This window comes from Sinocyclocheilus grahami, unplaced genomic scaffold (assembly GCF_001515645.1).
Source record: "Sinocyclocheilus grahami isolate Dianchi unplaced genomic scaffold, SAMN03320097.WGS_v1.1 scaffold68.1, whole genome shotgun sequence".
NCBI classification, from domain to species: domain Eukaryota; kingdom Metazoa; phylum Chordata; class Actinopteri; order Cypriniformes; family Cyprinidae; genus Sinocyclocheilus; species Sinocyclocheilus grahami.
Window position 1 is genome coordinate 1,054,422 of NW_015505247.1, and position 22,359 is coordinate 1,076,780.

At 36.7% G+C, this 22,359-nt stretch overlaps 1 protein-coding gene across 2 annotated transcripts in view; it reads right to left on the minus strand.

Annotated features, from left to right (window-relative positions):
• Positions 1-1,742: 1,742 nt before the first annotated feature.
• LOC107585251 (serologically defined colon cancer antigen 8 homolog) overlaps positions 1,743-22,359 on the minus strand; it is a 48,530-nt gene continuing 27,913 nt past the window's right edge. For both annotated transcript variants that reach the window (XM_016272194.1, XM_016272193.1), the window contains exons 14-18: positions 20,851-20,978; positions 19,455-19,563; positions 16,733-16,864; positions 3,307-3,412; positions 1,743-1,955 (exon numbers count right to left, since the gene is read on the minus strand). In XM_016272194.1, the coding sequence (XP_016127680.1) occupies positions 3,313-3,412; positions 16,733-16,864; positions 19,455-19,563; positions 20,851-20,978 (469 nt within the window). In that variant the 3' untranslated portion in view covers positions 1,743-1,955; positions 3,307-3,312. The remainder of the gene's footprint in view (positions 1,956-3,306; positions 3,413-16,732; positions 16,865-19,454; positions 19,564-20,850; positions 20,979-22,359) is intronic.

Sequence of the window (22,359 nt, forward strand, 5' to 3'; positions counted from 1 at the left end):
TCTAATATGCTGATTTATTATCAGTGCTGGAAACTGTTGTGCTGCTTAATATTTTTTGGAACCTGTGATACTTTTTTTTCAGAATAAAATTTAAAAAGAAGAGCATTTATTTAAAATAGAATCCTGAAAAAAGTATCGCAGTTTCCAAAAAAATATTTGGCAGCACAACTGTTGCCAACATTGATAATTCTAATAATAAATCAGCATATTAGAATGATTTCTGAAGGATCATGTGACACTTTATACTGGAGTAATGGCTGATGGAAATTCAGCTTTGCATCACAGAAATAAATTATATTTTAAATATAGACATAAATATAGAAACCATTATTTTATATTGTAATAACATTTAGCAAGATTACTGTTTTTTTTCTGTATTTTGATCAAATAAATGCAGCCTTGATGAGCATAAGATACTTTTTAAAAAAACATTACGTCTTACTGATCCCAAACTTTTGAGCGGTAGTGTATGTATATATATATATATATATATATATATATATATATACATACACTACCGCTCAAAAGTTTGGGATCAGTAAGACGTAATGTTTTTTTAAAAAGTATCTTATGCTCATCAAGGCTGCATTTATTTGATCAAAATACAGAAAAAAAACAGTAATCTTGCTAAATGTTATTACAATATAAAATAATGGTTTCTATATTTATGTCTATATTTAAAATATAATTTATTTCTGTGATGCAAAGCTGAATTTCCATCAGCCATTACTCCAGTATAAAGTGTCACATGATCCTTCAGAAATCATTCTAATATGCTGATTTATTATTAGAATTATCAATGTTGGCAACAGTTGTGCTGCCAAATATTTTTTTGGAAACTGCGATAATTTTTTCAGGATTCTTTGATGAATAAAAAGTTAAAAAGAGCAGCATTTATTTAAAATATATTTATTGCTGTGATGCAAAGCTGAATTTTCAGCATCATTACTCCAGTCTTCAGTGTCACATGATCCTTCAGAAATCATTCTAATATGCTGATTTATTATCAGTGCTGGAAACTGTTGTGCTGCTTAATATTTTTTGGAACCTGTGATACTTTTTTTTCAGAATAATAATTAAAAAAGAAGAGCATTTATTTAAAAAAGAAATCTTTTTTAACAATATACACTACAGTTCAAAAGTTTGAGGTAAGTACATTTTTATTCTTTCTTTTTTTGAAAGAAATTAAAACTTTTGTTCAGCAAGGATGTTAAATAAAGTAAAGATTTATATTTTAAATAAATGCTGCTCTTTTTAACTTTTTATTCATCAAAGAATCCTGAAAAAATTATCGCAGTTTCCAAAAAAATATTTGGCAGCACAACTGTTGCCAACATTGATAATTCTAATAATAAATCAGCATATTAGAATGATTTCTGAAGGATCATGTGACACTTTATACTGGAGTAATGGCTGATGGAAATTCAGCTTTGCATCACGGAAATAAATTATATTTTAAATATAGACATAAATATAGAAACCATTATTTTATATTGTAATAACATTTAGCAAGATTACTGTTTTTTTTCTGTATTTTGATCAAATAAATGCAGCCTTGATGAGCATAAGATACTTTTTAAAAAAACATTACGTCTTACTGATCCCAAACTTTTGAGCGGTAGTGTATATATATATATATATATATATACACAACTTTTGTTTTAAACAGACATCTACAACTTCAGCCACCCTGGTATCTTTGATAAAATACATACAAAAAGATATATCTCATTAAAAATACAAAAGACAAAGTCATACAATCATGTCCACATTTGCTTTTTATTTACTATTTATTTAAAATTAGCGATCTATGACTTACAATGCCTCTCATTGCTTTTCATTGTGTAGTTATATGGAATGTCACATTATGATTGGTTCTCACTTTGACAGATCACATGACCTCATGGAGATGGCCCTCACACGGCCAGCGTGTCCGTTCTCTTCTCAACATGCACCTGAGGAGAAAGTGACAACCATAATGGAGACTCAATAAGAAACCCAGCACCAACATGTTGACAAGTACTGCAAAAACGATTCACTAATCATCTCAACAGAAGAAGAGGAATGAACCACAGTCTCTTCTGTCTCATCCAACGCTTTCATTTATTTCAAAAAGCCAAGCATAATTCCTAATTGGCCTTGTATAATGAGCTGTGAGCGTGAGCAGGAAGCGGGCTGAGCGGTCAGCACGTGGGTGTTCTTAGACAAATGCTCAGAGGGAGAGTCTGAATTACTAACTTGCACTAATAACAAAACAACAGCATGGTTGTATTAACAGAGCCGAAAGCGGCGGTGCTTTGCGGAGCATCGCTCCATTTGCAATAATCTCCAACGAATGTCAGCATTCGGCGATTCGCTGTCTGTTGCTGATGTGCCTCTAGCAGCAATCTGGATGAGCATCTGTGGGTGCCTAGTCTAGCGTGATGTGCAGCCATGGCTACCAGCTGCTGTGCTGCTTGTGTGCTCGACTCCCTCTCGCTCTATGGATGCAGGTCACATTTCACTCCAAAATCCAAAGATTCAGAAATAATTGTATAAAGCATAAATAAAATAAAGCCTATTTTATCACCATTTTTAAATGACAATTTATTCACATTTTCCCCAAAAATTCTCATTACCACAATGCATCCATATTTTTTACTTTTTCATTATTCTGAATGGTGATAACCATTAGACCATGTCTAATCGTTAGACTTTAGTCTTCATGTTTTGTGCAGATTTTCTCCACTGGCTTTAGGACAGAAAGTGGAGATGACAAGTAATGCGTAGGGATTGCCTGCAAGCTAACATCGACATAATTCCCTTAATGCTGGGATCTTTGGGAAGCTCAACAAGGTTATCTTGCCCTCACAACCAAAAACACACTTTTTTAGTGACATTGATTTTGTGGTCAAAAACAAAATGACAAATCCTTCTCAAGTAAGTCCTGTGCAGCGCTGCAGATGACTTCCATAACTCGAATGAAGCACGCTGATGTGCTGCTCTTGCTCTCGCTCTGGTTGATGCATGCGTGCGCTCTTCCACCCTTGATGACGTCATACAGGGCCATACTCGCAAAAAAAACCTTTCCGAAACCCTGAAGGAGTGTATTTGAAACAGAAATACTCCATCATACATCCAAATCGTTTTTTGAGACTTTGGTCATGTTTAGTATGAGAATCCAACTCATTAGCAGTGTAAATAAGTCAGAATGCATGAAATAGCATTACACTTCCCCTTTAAACTTACAAATACCTTTAGGCAATCATCAGGTTTTAAGCTAAAGGGCGAACGGAGGTATGAGTACAGTAAATAACAGAGACTGACCTGGGCTTACAGGTTGTGTGTGTCGTGCACGAGCTGCTTCTGTCTGCTGAGGAGCTGCAGCACCTGCTGGGAACTGGCCTGACAGTGCTGGTCCAGCTGTTGCAGTCTGACAAAACACACACCAATCAGTGCGCACCAGACACACATACACACATACACACAGAGCAAAGGAACTGAGTTATCACTGTACCAGACTTTGACATAAAAGTTTCATAAATGTTCTCTTGGCTTTGGGTGTTTTTCAACAGCATGTGAATTTTGGGCTGTTTGTCGAGATGACAGAATTGCTCAGAGACTTCACAGAAAATGTCAATCTTTTGTCTGTTAAGACATCATTTTCACAAAGTGAACATATAACAGAATATCCTAATCTTAAAGGGACAGTGCAATTATTTAGAGTATATTTTGTCATTTTTTATATCACTTAAAACATATAATTATTTTTTTCTAAAACATAAAAATAGACATTAGAATATCTAAGCTTCTTTACCATACATATAAAGTAAATAGGAACTGGAGCTATTCTTCTTCTTAAAGGACCATTAAAGTAGACTCTGCCCCATCTGCCATTGGCTGGACAAACAGATAGTCCCGCCCCACACTCACATCATTGGTCGAATCAATGTTCCTTTGTGAAAAGCATACAAAGAGATGTTTTGACAGCAGTCTTTACAATGGCATGCACTGTACAGAGGTCTTAGATCACATCATTTTCACAACTTTCAAAACTATTTTCAGTAAGTTTTTGTCTACTGAAAGTCTTTTGGAAGGATTTTTCATCAGCTGAAGAATCTGTATTTTGTTAAACAACAGTAAAATCCACCTTTTCATTCGCGTCAGAAATTAAATATGGTGCCACCCTCACTTATGTCTATTTTGATATAAAAATTTTTTTTTTAAAATGACACAAAATTAAGAATCTGTCTAAATATGTTGAAAATAGGTTAAGCAACAATGAACAATGATAATTTTTCAGAAAGTCAGTGTGCTTCTGTACAGGATTCCAACAGCTGAAACCGGGCCTCCAGCTTCAGCCAGAGCCTTTTTTAAAGCCTTTCTTTTCTCTCTGTGTCTGGTGTGACAGCAGATGTGACTCTGCTTTTCATGATAATTGTCATTCTCCTCTGATTCCTTAAATCCCATCTTTTTTTGGAGTGTGAGCAGAATAGTTCATCTGCCTGCGCTAGACAGCTTGCTCCTGTCCTCAGGCCTCAGTCAAGCGCTGTTGTCTTTTGTCTCCCTCGCCCTCATCCTCTTTCTTTCCTTTCATTTCTCTGCTGGACTTCCTGGTGTGAGCTGGACAGGGCTGATCACAGGGCTGTGGTGGGCATCCTGTCCCATGCTCGGGCCCTGCTGTGTAGGGAGCTGGCGCCCACCTCCAGAGTCTGGCAGCGCTTTGACACTGGCCCTAACCTCCTCCACACACTACTTAGCTCCAAATGTTCTTCTGTATTAGTGCACCCATCCAAACCTTTATCTACCATTTCTGCTGTTCTTCAGGTCTTTCAGAAAGTACCATTCATCTGCTATTGTTAACCAAAATGTGAAATAAATAAGAAATAGAAGACTAAGAGAAACTTAAGAAGTGAGAGCTGCAAGAGTATGTCTATTTTTTGTAAACCCGCTTAAGCTCTGTTAGTGTGCCATCTGCTTTTTTGACACAGGGTTTATTTTTCTTCTCGAAATACATAAGTTTTATTGTTTAAGACTGATTCAGTATTAGTAAAAACCAATCATTAATATGCAGAAATACAGACTCTAATCACTCAAAGTAAATATGTGTAAATTGTGTGCAGACATACTGTACGGTACGACTTATGAGTTACTGTATATGACATATGAGTTGTATACTATATGTGACTGACATCTATGACTCTGCTAATGATTTCTGAAACGAAAAATACAGTGAACTTATAGATCCAAACACATGAATTTACAGCTCTCTTACCCCTGAAGTAAATGATTAAAATCAATTAAAAAAAGAACACTTAAATGTAAAATGAAATTATTATTTTTATTAATTGTTAATTTAATACAATCATCATAATAGCAACAGCAGTAATAATAATAACACTTCATTTATTTATTTATTAAATAATTAATAATACTATATACAAAATAATCACATTTATAGACTATGAAACAATGTTTATAAGGTACGTACACTACCGATCAAAAGTTTTTTTTGTTTTTTTTTAAAGCCTTAATACTTTTATTCAGCAATAATGCATTAAATTGATTAAAAGTGAAAGTAAAGACATTTATAATGTTTACTATTTTAAATAAATGCTGTTCTATTGAACTTTCAATTCTTCAAAGAATCCTGAAAAAAAGCATCAGAGTTTCCAAAAAAAATAAAAAATTAAGCAACACAACTGTTTTCAACACAGATCATAAGAAGAAACATTAGAATTAGAATGATTTATCCGAGTGATTTCTGAAGGACTTCGTGACACTGAAGACTGGAGTAATGGCTGCTGAAAAGTCAGCCTTGACATTACAGAAATAAATTACATTTGAAAATATATTAAAATAGAAAAGAGTATTTGTTTAATGTATTTTTGATCGAATAAATGCAGCTGTGATGAGCATAAGAGACTTCTTTCAAAAAAAAGAAAGAATAATAATAAAAATCCAACTCCAAACTATGCTTATTAAACTCATACTAACAGAACTGTATGAGTTTAATAATATTGGAGTATTTTTCAAGCAGTCAGCAATTAAACATTGTCAGGATTAATAAAAAACTAATGGAATGAATCATGAACTAATGGATGACTCTTCATAATTCAGCTAAATCTAATGATAAGCCTGACAATGTCACTTGTCTATTCCAATTCATTGCAATGTTTCCTCTTTATGCTGAGAGTGTCATTATGTTGAATGAGTAGAATCAGCTCTGTGGCCTCAGTAAAGTCAGGCAGGCAGTATAATGTCAGGCATCCTGAAGCACTTTAAGCAGGTTGTGCAATTCCCTCACCTCACACACAAGCCATCTGCAGCACCTTTGCACCTCTGGAGACAGACATGCTGCATTAACCTATTATACAATCACAACGCCCTTAATCAGCAAATGTCACAGCTCTCGATCTCCCCCTATTTATCTGCTCTACAGCCACTCAGGGAAAAGACTCAAATCCATCCAATGTGCACGACCTGTGCCCTTGTTCAGGGCTGTGTTTGTTCGTGTTTGACTCCCATAAACCGTCCCATAGAAGAAACTAAGAAAAAGAGAGAGAGAGAGAGAGAGAGAGAGAGAGAAAACTCCCGTAGTCATTTCTGAAGCTGGACTCACAACGGGAGTCTGATTAAATTAGAAGGCTGTCCAGCAGCTAAGGCTGCAAATCCAATAACCTCCCTCCATTTACTGGCACGCAACTTAATTAGGTTTTTAATACAGCTTAGTGCATGGAGCTGGGCTGAGCTGGCCCGGCCTGGACACTGCTGCCTCTGCCCGCTACTGAGAGAGCTGGAACTTCCTGCTGACCCTGGTGAAAGGACACCATCTGCTGGCTCCCAGGCTAACTGAAGCCAGCGCAACACAGACACGGCAGAAATGAGCACTCAGGTAACTGTATTGGCCATTAACATATTTAGAAAACACAACAAATGCCAACTATAGAATACTATTCTTTAGTTTTTAAAGCAATTATTACACATTAAACTGATTTACTGGGGAAAAAAGTTACAAATGTTGTAAATGGAACACTTATAAACAATCCTGCAAATTAAACAGTAAGAATTTAAATTGTTCTAAAATTTCCAAAATATCATGTGGTTTTTAAACTGATCAATCTGAGGACCACTGGTGGTCCATAAAGGATGTGGTCAATTGGTCTGTGAGTTGACTGGTAAATAAAAAAAGGATTTAAACACTTACAATTGAAAAACAATTACAATTGAAAAACTCCAAAAACATACACTATTATTCAAAAGGATTGGTGATTTTACGTTTTTGAAAAATAAAAAAAGTCTCTTATGCTCACCAAGGCTTCAGTGTCACATGATCCTTCAGAAATCATTCTCATGTGCTGATTTATTGCTCAAGAATAGATTTTTTTTATTATTGCTTAATTGATATTTTCATCGATGTATTTTTAGGGTTCTTGGATGAACAAAGTTAAAAAAAGATCAGCATTTATTTGAAAAAAAGAAAAGAAATCTTTTGTAACATTATAAATGTCTTTAATACATCCTTGCTGAATACACCTATTAATTTCCTTCAAAACCATTAAAAATATATATTGAATGAGGGCACTTTTATGTTACCTGCTTGTGTTACCATTCATTTTGTTATTATTATGATGATGTGTTTTTGTCTCTGTCTCACTTTAGTAACATAAATCAGAGTTATGCGTAAGTGTCACTGGCTAAAAGAAGCAATCTAGTTAATTCCAATGAAATAACAAAAACCAAAACAACAGTTTAGTTATGAATTGGCAGCTCAAAACAGGATTGGTTAAAAAAAAAAAACACACAACACTGTATTAGACCCTCAAATGAGATATAGGGGGTGATAAGTGGCAATTTCTGCTTTACTCCACTCCTCAAACACTGCCTTAAGAAGTATTCTGGTGAATATATTTTAGCTCTTTACTCTACTTTAACTTTAGCTCTACGGGTGAATCTAAATTCATTTCTGTGGTCATCGAGTTTATAAAACAAAACAAAAAAAAAGCTTTGCTTATACTTTTTGTGAGTAAAGAAAAAAAATAATAAAAAATAAATATATACATATGGTGTAAAACCAGTTTTTGTGAATTATCTGCAGGTGATGTGGCACTCTGAGAGTTCGTATAATAAACGGTACAAGAGCGTGAGTGGCCTGCAGTGCTGCCACCTGTACAGCGAGTCTTGATGTTGATGGACTGGACTGAAGTTTCTCTGCTCATGTGGCCTGCTGTGGCCTCAGGGTATGTGATTTTTATGAGCGATGTTCAGTGCTTAGCATCTGTTTAGCGTTGGCCAAATGAATTGGCAAGAAGCAGTGAATACACTCTCATCTCTTGTGAACAGACGGAAAAAAAACCCACATACAAAGTGAAATTTACAGTGACGTACAGAGTGAAAAATTCATTCATTTACATTACATGAACATAAAATTTAGGAAAAGCCCTGGCGATCATTTTAGACAAAATTATATAGATGTCATGGGTGAAAATGGTCTCCGAACAGTACAGCTACACAAATAAAACCATTTATCTCTTTTAGGATATTCTAATGAGAACAGGGCTCACAAAAACAGAAACATTAGCAGTTACTTAGTACAGCATATCAGAACAAATGAGGCAGGTTTAGTTCCTTCAATGCACAAACAAACCAATAGAAAAAGATCTCAACAAATGGAACGACAAATCACTAAATCCGGTGAATTTGCAAGGCTCCCTTCAGCAGCATGCTTTGGATAGTGGTGGGACGTGGGTATGTGAGGCTTGGAGGAAGGATAAGCGGTATAGAATATATGCAATCTGTCTTGGCTTGCCTAGTTAAAACAGGCCTGGACGCAGTCCCTCACTCCTCCCTAAACCCTCCTGCGCTGCCAGGGCCAGACACAGCTCGACTGACCGCAGGCCTGGGATCTCACAGTCTTAACCTGTTAGACTAGCCAATCTCTGTTGTTGAACATGATCTCTGCTTCATCTATCTGTGTTTTTGTTATTTACAGGACTGAGTTTGGACCACATGTAGACATATACTGTAAATGTTACCCAAATGTATAATTAACCAGATCAATCTTTGGATACACAATAAATATCACAAGATACTGTCAGTTACAATCTGAATTTGTTTTCTGAGCAACACAAATACAGAAATCACATTTAAAATTAAATCTTATAGAGTGGTTATGAAAATCACCTTTTCATCTGATTTATTGGGCTTGTGCAGCTTAAGACTGGATTACAGAGACAGCAGTGCATGAGGCCAGTGAATAGATGGCCAGATCTTTTGACCCTCCCTATGAATTGCAATAAATACCCATTTATGAGTCCACCTATCCATATCCAAATAGGTTGACCCAAAATGGCTGCATGCTTACAAAACAATGCTTAATTTATTAAACAGTGGCATAACCTAATGACCACCAATACTGGAAACCCTGCAAAGGAGCACTTTAATCTTAAAGATATAAAGAACATGAATATTAGCCTAGGAGACCGTATGAGTTTGGTAAGCCTTAATTTGTATTTTATTCATTTATTTATTTTGTTTTATTATTATTAATAATAATAATTAATATAAAAATATAAAAAAGGATAAAATAGCAAAATAGATTTAAAAATATATAAATTATCTTCAGTATGACAATGAATAACAAATAAAAAACCTATATGACATTGTAATAAATCAATTTAAAATAAATTGCAATAATAATAAAAAAAGTAATACTTAAATACAATATTGTAACTTTGTTTGTCCTTACAAACATTACACAATAACCAAAAAGCCAGAGAAAAGTTTTGATCTACTAGACTACATGCTACAACAAGAATCTGCTCTTAAATTATACAAACATTTGCATTAGGCTACACAACATATGTGATGTCGGATCCCTATAAAGTTTGTTACCACTATCAGCTTTTACTGCAGAAACTACACACAGAGCCTGTGAAAGGAGCTAAGTGAGCACTATTCGATGTTATAAATGGGGTCTTAGTGCCGGATAGAGAGCGCTTGGATGCACCACGTAGCGTTTTACAGTTTGCATGCCTTGGGATGTGCCCAGCACCCGAGTAAGCAGGAGCAGTAGAGCCACCGTTCCACAAGGCTCTGTCAGCAGGCCACGGAGCTGTTACCCCCAGCAGTGTGGACCAGCTGGTCCACGAAGGGTAGAGGAAAGAGGGAAATTAGGGTGGAGAGGCTCCCTGCTGCCCCCTAGCTGCATAATGAAGAGTAGGAGTGTGTGTGATGTTACACCACGACTTTTAATGTTAAGAGCCACCTGGCATCAGTTTCAGTTTTTGAAAAAGCAAAAAAATTAAATTAAAATTAAAAATACAATTGACCGTAAAAATACATTCGCTTAGTGATGTGTTGTAGGGTTGAAGGAAAAGTCCATAAAACTTATACTGCCAGGGCATTATATACTTTTTCTACGATTTCTTTTTTTTTCTTGCAGTGTATCACTCCAGGATTAGTTTGAAGTTCTTTGTACACTATCAATCAAAAGTTTGGGGTCAGTAAGATTTTTATTTATTTATTTTTAAAGAAAATAATACTTTTATTCAGCAAGGAGGCATTCAATTGATCAGAATATCTTGTCTTAAATATCAGTTAAGACATTTATAATGTTACAAAAAATTTATATTTCAAATAAGTGTTCTTTTTAACTTTTCATCAAAGAATCCTGAAAAAAATAATCACAGCTTCCACAAAAATATTGAGCAGCACAACTGTATTCAATATTGCTAATAAAAAGAAATGTTTCTTGAGCATCAAATCAGCATATTAAAATGATTTCTGAAGGACCATGTCAGATTGAAGCCTGGAATAAAATTCAGCTTTGCCATCACAGGAACAAATTACTTTTTAAAATATATTAAAATAGAAAAGTTATTTTACATTGCAATAATATTTCACAACATTACTGTTTTTACTGTATTTTTAATCAAATAAATGAGCATAAGAGACTTCATTCAAACTAATTTTCAATGGTAGTGTATGATGATTATGATCAACAAGGTAAAAGAGAGATTAAATTATATCCTGATATACTTAATGCATTTGATCCCAATCACTAGATTCTGACACTTATCAAAACCAAACTCAAATGTTAACTAGACTTTTATATTTTCTTTTATAATTGTAGGTGGTGGTTAACATCGTAAATCTAGCAAACTTGCATTTCTTTATTTTTTTAACACTTTTGTGAGAGGATTTCTCTTCAGCTGCATTGACATCTTTCTCTCTTCTGCCTTTTCTTCTGAAGTTCAGATTTAATAGTTGTAATGTCATGCTTACCTACCCACTATTAAATAATGACACTTGAAGCACAATTATTATATTAGATATGAAGAAGAGAAGCCCAAATAACTCTGACCTCTTTTCAAAAGCTTTTATTCTAAGCAGACTGAGTGAAAAAACTGTACTGTACATCTGACCCAGAAAAGACAATGATCAGCATACGGATGCTAAATAAACCGTGACAAGCATCATCCACATCACACATGCCATCTCCTTCACTCCATGCCAACTTCATTTGCAAGTGAAAAGTTTACTAAGCTTTTTTGCTTTCGGGAAAAGTGGCATGCCTTTTTTTCTCACACACACAGAGTATTAAATGCACGAATGTGTGTGTAAGTGAACGATGGGGTGTGTAGCGGGGGTGGGTGGCAGGGAACCAGATGAAGCAGCCCTCGCCCGAGGCCCAGCCATCTCCCCGGCAGCAGCGCGGCTGTTCTCGGCCCCGGCACAGGCGGACATTTGTTCCAATGCACCATCTCCTCCAGCCTTTTCAGCAGCGCTCCAGCTACTGCTACACATGGCTCTCCATCTACGCTCCCCTCCGCGCACATCCACACGCCACTACCATCTTTCTTTATGCCGCCATATGGCTGACAGAAGCCTGTAGATTTAGGCACACATCTGCGTATACGCTACAACACTCCTTTAAGGAACAGGAGCGTGTTTGCTTCTGTGTGTGTTGGTGAGAGGGAGTGATAATTGGTAAAGACGCTCATTGGCAGATGTGTGTTTGTGGGGCTGAGCGGAGAGGAGAGAACGTTAGAGGAGCTTGTGTGAGCGAGGACTCGGAGCAGGTGAAATTTTGGACAAATAATCAGATATCAAGCTGGGTTCTTTTTCTAGAGAGTCCAAAATTATTCTCTATCAGGGTAGCTGACAAACACCATTTTTTTATTCAACATCGAGACTTTGATTTGAATGTACAAGTGGATATGTTAGGTACTTTTTTAAATCACCTTCAAATAAATATAATTATCTTCACTAGTTCCTATACATGGTTCTGCAGTGTGACATACATTTTATAAAGCACAAAAGCATGTCTCTTAAGGGCGTAAAAACAGCATGAATAAGAATGAGCAAAATTATCATTTAGATGGAGTATAGCATGCCACTCCGCAGGACTTGTAATTTTAACAATTTTCCTTGTTAAATACCCATTAATGCTTTCTGAAATTCATTTTGACAGGTTATGCATTATTTTATGCTTTTTCTATTCAGTCTTCCCAAAATTAAATGAACAATGAAATTCTATGACTTTTCCTATGAGTAATTTGTGAACAATGGATGAAGACTTAAAAAAAAAAAAAAAAAAAAACCTATTTTGATTCAGACTAATTTGGTAATGAACCATTCAGACTGATCTGTGAACCAGTCTGATTGATTTATTGAAAATAATCAAAATGATTCATTATTTCTCAGGGGAAAAAAAAGTTTCCCCATGTACACCCCCAAATGCATCAGCTTACAAAGCACTGACAGTTATGCAGTAACGAGAAATTGCGATACTAAGAAATGATAATACATGTTGCAGTCTATATGAATAATAATAACATTAATTCTATATTTAATACTGGAGACATACCAGAGTCTGGTTCAAATATCTTCTTAGGCGCATTCATTAAATTAAAGTTAGTTATCAAATAAAGTTTTAACAAACGTATATTGAATGTTTCTGGTGCTAATAGTATAAAAATTATATCCTTATTTCAAATTAATTAATTTTATATTAGAAATGACAAGAACATCATTCCTACATTATTTACAAATTCAAATCATACAATCAAAAAATACAAAAAAAAATATTTTTGTTCCTTGACCTTAAAGAGGTCTAAAGTCTTTGCCCTTTAAACTGTACATTAATGAGACGATATGAAATCAGGCAGAAATATTAATAAATAAACAAATAAAAAACTGATTACTCCATCCCAAAGTGGCTTTTACCACGCTAACATCAACCATCTTACACAGCAGTAAAGCGATGCCCAGAATGCATTTACAAAATAAAAATAGGATTGACACACATATGTATTATTGATGTTCTCTATAAAGCAGAGGCTATTACGCACAATCATTGGCCAACACTCCGAGCCTTTCATATATCACTGGCCCTAATCTCTAGGCAGAAAATATGCGAATACCACATGGAAAATAAATAAATAACTTGCAGGAGTGAAACATTGTGTGCCGAAAACCCCTGTGTTGCTTGGCATTGGCTCGAATGGTAAAAATAAATCAAGCTGATTTTCCAAATGTTTCATGCGTGCCACGCTGTTGCAGCTCTTCACAGCACAGATTGTGCGCCCGATCAAGAATATCTGAGGTGGGGCCCCGGCTATTTACATGTACGCCGGAGCCATTTGCACCAACTTATTAACGCGTACACCTTAACCCACGGGCAGTGGGGTGAAGTGCCCTACAAAGCAGAGACACCCGGGGCACTGAAGAGAGGGACCAGACCTCTCAGTCTCTTACTCAGAGCCGAGAGCTGAAGTTTGGCTCCGGCACCTTCTGTCTTACATACCAACAGTAGGAGAAATGTGTGTGTCAGCGTCGCAATAAACAAAGCACGTAGACAGCGAGAGAGAGGAACGGTGCGATGCGGTAAACTCTCACAAATAGATTTTTCTCTATTTTGGCCAGCACATGAAATTTGCCCTCATGCACATTGAAACATTCGCTTTGTATTGATGATTAGCTAGTACATACTAAATCCATTATGAATAACACAACGAAAAATCATCTCCAGCGTGTACATAAGTCAAATAAAATAAGCTGTGATTATGTATCTTCTATGGTAAATGGAACTATAAATATTTCACACATATAGATTCTCTCTAATCGCTCCATCTCACCTCTGAGCTCGGTCTGTGAGCTCTTGTGAGAAATGTTGCGTAATTGCAAAGGTGACAAACCATTTTAACAGCTCCAGTTATGTGAGGAAAGCTCACTTACATGCCCACACTGCACAACTATCTAAAAACAACATCCTTTTCATTACGGGGCGGCAATGGAAACATAACTTTTCTTTGTATCTGCTTCTCTCTGGTTCGAGGAGGTGGATATTCGCTAATATGTAAAGTTGTGGAGGAAACAGAAGGATGTTGTGCGTCCAGCAGAAGCTCAGTTCAGTGCGGAGGTACTGTGGATACACCCACACTCACTCACTCGCCCACATGCTGGCTCGGGCTGTGTGCCAGACGCCCCTCAACCCTACACTCAGTGGTCACATGTGCCCCTGCCTGAAATACTGACACGCGCGCGCGCGCGCGCGCACACACACACACACACACACACACACACACACACACACACACACGTGGTCTGAAGTGGTATGAGCGCAATGCTCACATCTATCAGATTTTTAAAAAAGAAACAGAATCTGATTCCAAGTAATATTATAGACATATTGAGAGGTTAGAAAGATGCAGGATGTAAATCTAATCAGTGGCTTCTTGAATTGATAACCAGTCTGACCAAATGTAATTCCTGAAGATCAAAGTACACTACCGTTCAAAAGTTGAAGGTCTGTAAGTTGTTTTTTTGGTTGAAAGAAAGTAATACCTTCTTTTCAAGGATACAATACATGAATCAAAAGTGACAGTAAAAACAATGTTACAAAATTTTATTTCAATTGTTTTTTTAACCTTCTATTCATCAAATAATCCTGAAAATTATTTATGATAATAATGGGAAATGTTTCTTGAGCAGCAAATCATCATATTAGAATGATTTCTGGTGGATCATGTCATGTGACACTGAAGACTGGTGTAATGATGCTGAAAATTGTTTATATATATATATATATATATATATATATATATAAACTATTTTATTCAGTTATTGTGAGCATCTATCTATATCTATAGCATATATCTAGTTTGACATTCTTTTCATGCTTGAATCTTTTCAAGATTCTTTAAGGACATCAGTCAGCAAAAACCTGATTTGTGTTGTGGTGTATCCAACTTAAATATGTTTTATTTTACATGAAATCTGATGTTTACAGACCTTAACAAACAGATCAGATTTCACCACATGCAAAATTACCAATCCAAATTGGATTTGTGTGCAGTGTGAACAAAGCCTCAGGGATGCAAACTCATCACGAGTGAAAAAGGTGACAAAGACAAGCAAAAAACTAAATTTTTTAAACAATTATAATAATTTTAAAGCCTTTATTATTCTTTTCTAACTCTGTCAACATTCACTTTAAATGTTCACTTTCATTCATGAAGAAGACAGGAAAAAAATGGTCTCCTGGTGGAAAACAAAGACTTAAGATGAAAATGACATGAAATTACCATTACATCCAGTAGATGGCAGCAAAGGATCACCCATTAGCTCAGTTGCCATTTCAACTCCCTAGTTTTTCTCACGTCTTGCTTTTGGATTTATTATAATATGACTATGAAGTATAGCAAGTGCAGGAAGTCACAAAGTCTCATGTCATTTAAAAATAAATAACTAAATAAGCCCAGACACCAACAGCCTAGTAGGGTTATTTATTTAAATACTTAACTACAAATTAAGTTAATTATTAATGGCATAATAATTAAATAATGCATTAAATATTTTGGCTTTTTTTTTTAGATTTAACTTAAAAACAAAAATTTTCAAACATTGCCTAAAAAAGGACACATCAAAAAAGAGCTTTAAGTTATCTTTACCTGTAGAAGTTGCTGAAGGCAACACAGACTACAGTTGCTGCTGTAGTTTTGTTACTCTGAATTTACTCAGCATCACTTAAGGCACAGGTCTGTTTTGACATCGGATTGTCAGATAGTTCGTTCCGTCCATTGTTACAGTTATCACCGTCAATCGTGGATCAATTTGGCGGATTGACTCGCGTAATTTTTTTACACTCGCGTTTGTCATTCCTGAAACAGTATACGTGGACCATTTGGTTCTCTTAGACTTTTCTTCAAACTGTGAATGAAGTAAAAACAGAGCAATGGGCGCTTCTCTTATAGTGTAACTGTCCAAGATTAATCACGCGGAACCACCTGATATAATCAATAACTAACTATACAATGAATATCTTATTTACACTGTGTATGCTTTCTTTTTGTCTTGTTATAATAGGAAGATCTGTGAGCGTGTAAAACTACGTAAACTTGAGAAAACAAAAAATAGATCAGAGCGGATTCTGATTAACCTACAGTAAACACATCTGATTGGCCATTGCTTTCAACAGAGATGCCTGTGATTGGCTACAACACTGCAAAACACGTAAATAGAAACTTTTGGTTTTGTAATTCGAAACCAGAGCACGCACACAAAAACACACAGGAGTTTGAAAACGGGTGACATCGAGTGGATACAGAATTGAGTTGATACTATTGGAACTGTAAAAAATTAGTTAGTTTAGCTTTTGCTATTAGTCCCTCATGCAAATGTAGTGACGTCATGGTGTGATACACTAAACAAGCTCCTATAAGGGGTGTACAGGTGCAGGAGTGCGTACCTCTGCTTCATGCGCTGGTGCATCCTCCCATGTTGCACACACTGCTCTTCCATCTCTTCACAACGACCTCTCAGTTTCTCAGCGCTCTCCTGCAGGTGCTCTTTCTCCAGAGACAACTGCTCGATCTCCGCTCTACACACACACAAACACATGCTTACGTTTTATAATCCACATTTCGATACTGTTAAATAAAGATGCTTTAACTATTGGTCATTCAACCCACGAAAATACCATGCAGTTTAAATCCAATATATACACAATATATCTGTACATCAGCTGATGTAATATTTTTTAATGATAAATTCAGGATTTCCTCACATATTTAAATGCAGCATGTAAGAAGGCCTGCATTTTTTTTTTGCCTTTGTTTGAGAGCAGAGAGGAGAAAGAGGGTTGAGATCACTGGATGGGTCACAGCCAGATTTGAACTCGCATTAACCACTATGTCATGGCTCCAACACTAGTTATTTAGGCAGAGACGAATGTGTGGCTCTTTCCTTAACAAGACTACATTCTCATTGCACCAGAACCACCTGAGCACTCTGCCATCAGGTACAGCCCTGCCAAGTCAACTTCATTAGCAGAGTAAACACCTTGCTCTCCAAAGTTAAAGAGCCGACACGGAAGACATCAGCTCCCAAGAACGGATCTTAAACATGTAAACATGTTTAATGTGCTCATATAAGCCAACAGACATTGTAATGGGTTATGTTTGATTAAACTGTTAAAGATACAAGTATTTAAATCCACCAGCACAACTTGCTTGAATATGCTGCATCAGACACGTGAGCGACCTTCATCCGATTCTTATGCAGAACGAACCTTGTCGCCAGCATGCTGCGTGCTCATCTGCCTATAGGTTTAAAACACTGCACTGAACAGAAGAACACACTGTCACAGGATATAAAACAACAGGGCAGGGAGATCAGCAGAGGAAAATAAATAAAGTGTGTGTCTATACACCATTCCTGTGAGCTCATGAATGTTTACATGACTCTAAATATCTGTCTCAAGGGAATCATTGCTACTAAAAACTTTTTTTCCTTTTTTTTTACTGAAATAAAAATAAACGATTAAAATAATTGTTAAATGTAAATGTAAAAATTTAAAAACTAATTTAATTACATTTTAATCACTCTAAAACTAAAATAATAAAAAATGGCCCTAAATTTATTAACATGGTATATTAAAAAATGCTTAACTTTTACAAACCTGCCTGCATTAAACATGTAAATGCTACTAGATAGCAATAAAGCTAAATTTAATGTAGTAAATGATTAACATGTACCTGAACTTATTATTTTTAACATCAACATTTTAAATTATATTTACTATAAATGTACAAGAGAAAGTGCATATTTTAGGTGGTGTGAACAGTCACAATTTTTTTTTCTACATTTTACTTTTTGGTACGTAGCCCTGTAATAAATGCAATAATGTACTGTTGCAAAATCAACCCTGACAGGAGGCAATGTGAACATTATCCCTTATGTATTTTTTCAAATATCCTTGTTTATTTTAAGCTTTTATGTTGATTTCATTCAAGTTATGCAAATACAGCTTTCTTCACCTTTTGAGCTTCTTTGCGGTTCACTTAAATAGTACTGTGCCACGACATGAATTTTTAAAGATACAAATATTTCATCCCAGTTAATGTAAGATAATAAAAACTGCATGTATGATAGTAAAGTATGAGAAATGTTACAGTAAAACATGTCACAGTGAGACACACTGCCAGGCATTCGTCAAAGCCCCATGTGCGTGTTCTTATCTTTTGACAGCAACACTAAAAATGCAGTAAATACAGTATGGTCAGTAATACGTTCAGATGATTCACCGCATCCACCTTCTTCAGGGGTCTTCTTGAGTTCAGCATGCAGGTGGAAGGGGGAGGGCGAGCAGCAGTGGCCTGTACCTTCCCAAGCTGGGCTGACTGACCATGGCAGATTGCAAGCTGCGATGTGAGTAATGCGCTTTACACTGTTTTAACAGCTGACTACCCCAGAGGCCTGAGGTGAGAGGCACATGTGATGGGCAGAGAGCAAAGCCTGCGCGGAGGACAGGCTGGCGTGTGCCAGGGTACAGTGACAGCTCCCTTACTGGGGCACAGGCTAGAGCAGTATGGCACGGAAAGGATGCCACGCTCTGGATAACACACCGCGAGTGGCTGTGCGCTGAATGTCGTACTCCGCGAAGATACACAATTCACAAAGCATCAACAAGATCAAACAGTTGAGAAGACGATGTCAAGCAATCTGCATTTCAAACATGGAAACTCATTTTCACTGATCTCACTGCAAGGAATAGCACAGTTACAGTGAGCACTATGTTTAGTTCAGCTGTAGATATGCTAGACGTCAGAGTCATGACCAAAGAAGCTCTGATATTTGAAACGGCACATATTCGTCTCAAAGCAGCCAGGGTTCCCACATCTTTTGACCAATGAATTTCCACTTATTTACCAATTTGTGATGACTACTTCATTCGTTAGTGAACTTTGTCAGTCATGATTCACAAATAGCAATTTATAGTTGATTAAACATTTCACTGCTGAGCAAAAAAATGGCCATTTCCAGGTTTTCCATAGCCATGGGAACCTTGAACACAAGTGTACATGTAGGTCTAGTACCTGACATGAACTTGACTGGGTTGTTTTTTTGTTGGGTTTGAATTTGTAATGAAAATATGAATACGGTATACATGATCTGAAAGTGCTTCGTACCTGCTGCTCCGGGCCAGTTCCTCCAGTTTTGCCCCGAGCGCCTGACACTCCTCCTTCAGTTTTCTGATCAGGCTGTTCTGAGCACTCAGAAGAGCATCTGTTTCTCTGACTGTTAACAGATAAAGCATTAACTCATTAACACAGCAAACACACAGATGTGCTAAAATATACAAGACTGGGACAGCAACACCGAAATAATGTTCTTCCTGGGCCCAAAAGTTTAGGATCATGTGTCAAAATTTGAAATTGAGATTTGAGATGATCCAAAGGGCATCTTGTGTTTTAATGGAGGAATATTTGACAATCTGTACAAAAAATTATATGACCACTGTCACACATTTTCCTATTTTATTACTGACTTAAAAATAGTGCAGAATCAGACAAATTTATTATTAATTTTAAATCAACTTTTCTTGGTTTGAAGTTGTTAAAAACTAAAATTGTTTATTTCCAGATTTAAATGAGATTAAATGGGTCTCAGATTTGGTCAGGGATCCCACTTTATATTCTGTGTATTTAAGCTATATATTGAGCTAGTCTGTAAAAAGAAAGCGCGAAGGAGAAGCAGACAGAATGCAGGAATGTAGTAGCAACGTGGATTGTAATGTTAATTAAATTTAGTTTTCATTAAGTTCAAAAAGTTCAGAAGCTGTTGAAAATTTACCAAAAGAATCCTACTGCGTTGCTGCGCTTTGAAACTAGCTGGGAATGTGCAGGCCACAGAGAAAACGCCACAAACAAACCAGGATAAAGGAAACAAACTGGACTCTAAACAAACGGGACAGTTTAAAAAAATGTGGTATCATCTAGAGGCGGTTCTGTCTTAACTACTAAAATCAATCCGTTTGGAGTTAGAGAGACAGGGATGGGGGGACAAAAATAATTAGCTATCGAGAGTGGCCATTATATGCTTAGAGGGAAGTGGTCTGTGGTATTAAAGGACTAATTCCATAAGCCCAGAGAGATTCCTGCTGAGCCTCTGATGCCATTTCTCTTTAGACAACATGTGTGCCGTGCAGCCGCGCCAGAAAGAAGCCTTTTGTTTTCTCTACACTTTGTTCTGGCAATCAGCATGCCTCAAGTTTCTGGAAACACAGGTAAATAAACTAAACTCGCCCATCCAGATGGTGCAACAGATGTGAGAGCAGCACTCTGAAATCAACAGACAGTGGGCAGTGTTGCCCACCTCCCCCCATTTTTAAACGCTAACTAATACGTAGCGCCGAAGCTCTGGAGCGCCGAGCATCTGCTCCCTTCGGCCAGCCAAAGGTTACAGGTGTTCCTGATGCCGTCCCGCACAGAGTGGCTCACGCCCGGAGTGTGTGGGGGTGAGGCAGGCGGAAAGGTGGGTAAGGCGGTTGTTCTGGCAAGGGGCAGCACACCGGCGAACACCCACCACTCCTCTCGTGCTGCGCCTCCATTTGCTGGAGTGTCTGTGTCAGCTCACGTTCACGCCGCTGTGCCTGGAAGGTCAGAGTGGCCATGTCCTCTCCACAGCAGCGTTCTACCGCCTCCTTCTCCTGCCTGCAGAGTGAGAGAGAGGAAAAATCAAAAAATGAGAGGGATAAACATGTAGATCAGTGACATACATGAAGATCTGGCAAGATTCAACAGTAAAGTGTGTGATTTCTGTGCCACTAGCATCACCATTCGGAATTGCAAAATGAATGTTTTCAAACAGGTTTCCTGATCACTCCCCTCTCTCATTGGTCCGACACTCAGACAGCCCCGCCCCAAATTTACGGCACTGGTTGAGTCAGCCAGTGCCAGGCTGGATCAGGTTGCTCATACAAACAGAACAATGCTTTGAAAGAGACTGCATTTTAAGCTGCAATAAGAGTATTGTAACAAACACAACCCACATTTAAGCAATTCAAGGTACAAGAAGTTGTGCTATATAGAACAATGTGCAAAAACAGCACAATAAAAATGTTACAACACTATTAAGGGCACAAAATGTAACTAAACTATTAAGGTCAGAGTCAGACATAGTTCACCCAAAAATGAAAATTCTGTCATCATTTACTCATCTTCATGTTGTTTCAAACCTGTATGACTTTGTTTCTTCTGTGGAATATAAAAGTAAGATATTTTAAAGAATGTCTCAGTGTTTTTGTCCATACAATGGAAGTCAATAGTCACCAAAACAGTTTTCTCAACAACATTCTTCAAAATATCTTCTTTTGTGTTCTGCAGAAGGCATGAATGGATACAAGTTTGGAATGGCATGAGATTGAGTAAATTATGACAGAATATTCATTTTGGGGTGAACTATGACTTTTGTGTCATAGCTACAATGGCAAATAAAAAACCATGACCAGAACTATCTTACTAGGGTCCACAATTAACACTTGCCGAGCACCAAACGAGAGTAAAATTTGGCAGGTAAATAAAATGTTAGCCTACCGGCCATTTGGCTGGTGACTTTATTAAGAATGGCAACATAATGCATAGAAAGATAATCTGAGCCTCACTGGTATTTTATCTGTCTAATAAGGATGAAAGTGTTTGTGTTAATAAACACAGAATCTTTCCAAATGTGGAGCTGCTGTCTGCTAATAATTAGGTAAGGCTGTTAAGTGACATCCCAAAAAAAAAAACCCTTATATGGATGAAAAATTGCAGTAGTATTTTATCTAGGATGCCTATCTAGGATGATCCATTTGGCAACACATTTAAGGAATACTCCTTATATTAAGCCACCAAAACATGTCTGAATGTTTTTAAGAGAAGTAGCATTTCATATACAGTGGGGCAAATAAGTATTTGATACACTGCCGATTTTTCAAGTTTTCCCACTTACAAAGAATGGAGAGATCTGTAATTTTCATCGTAGGTACACCTCCACTGTGAGAGACCAAATCAAAAAAAAAAAAATCCAGAAAATAACATTGTATGATTTTTT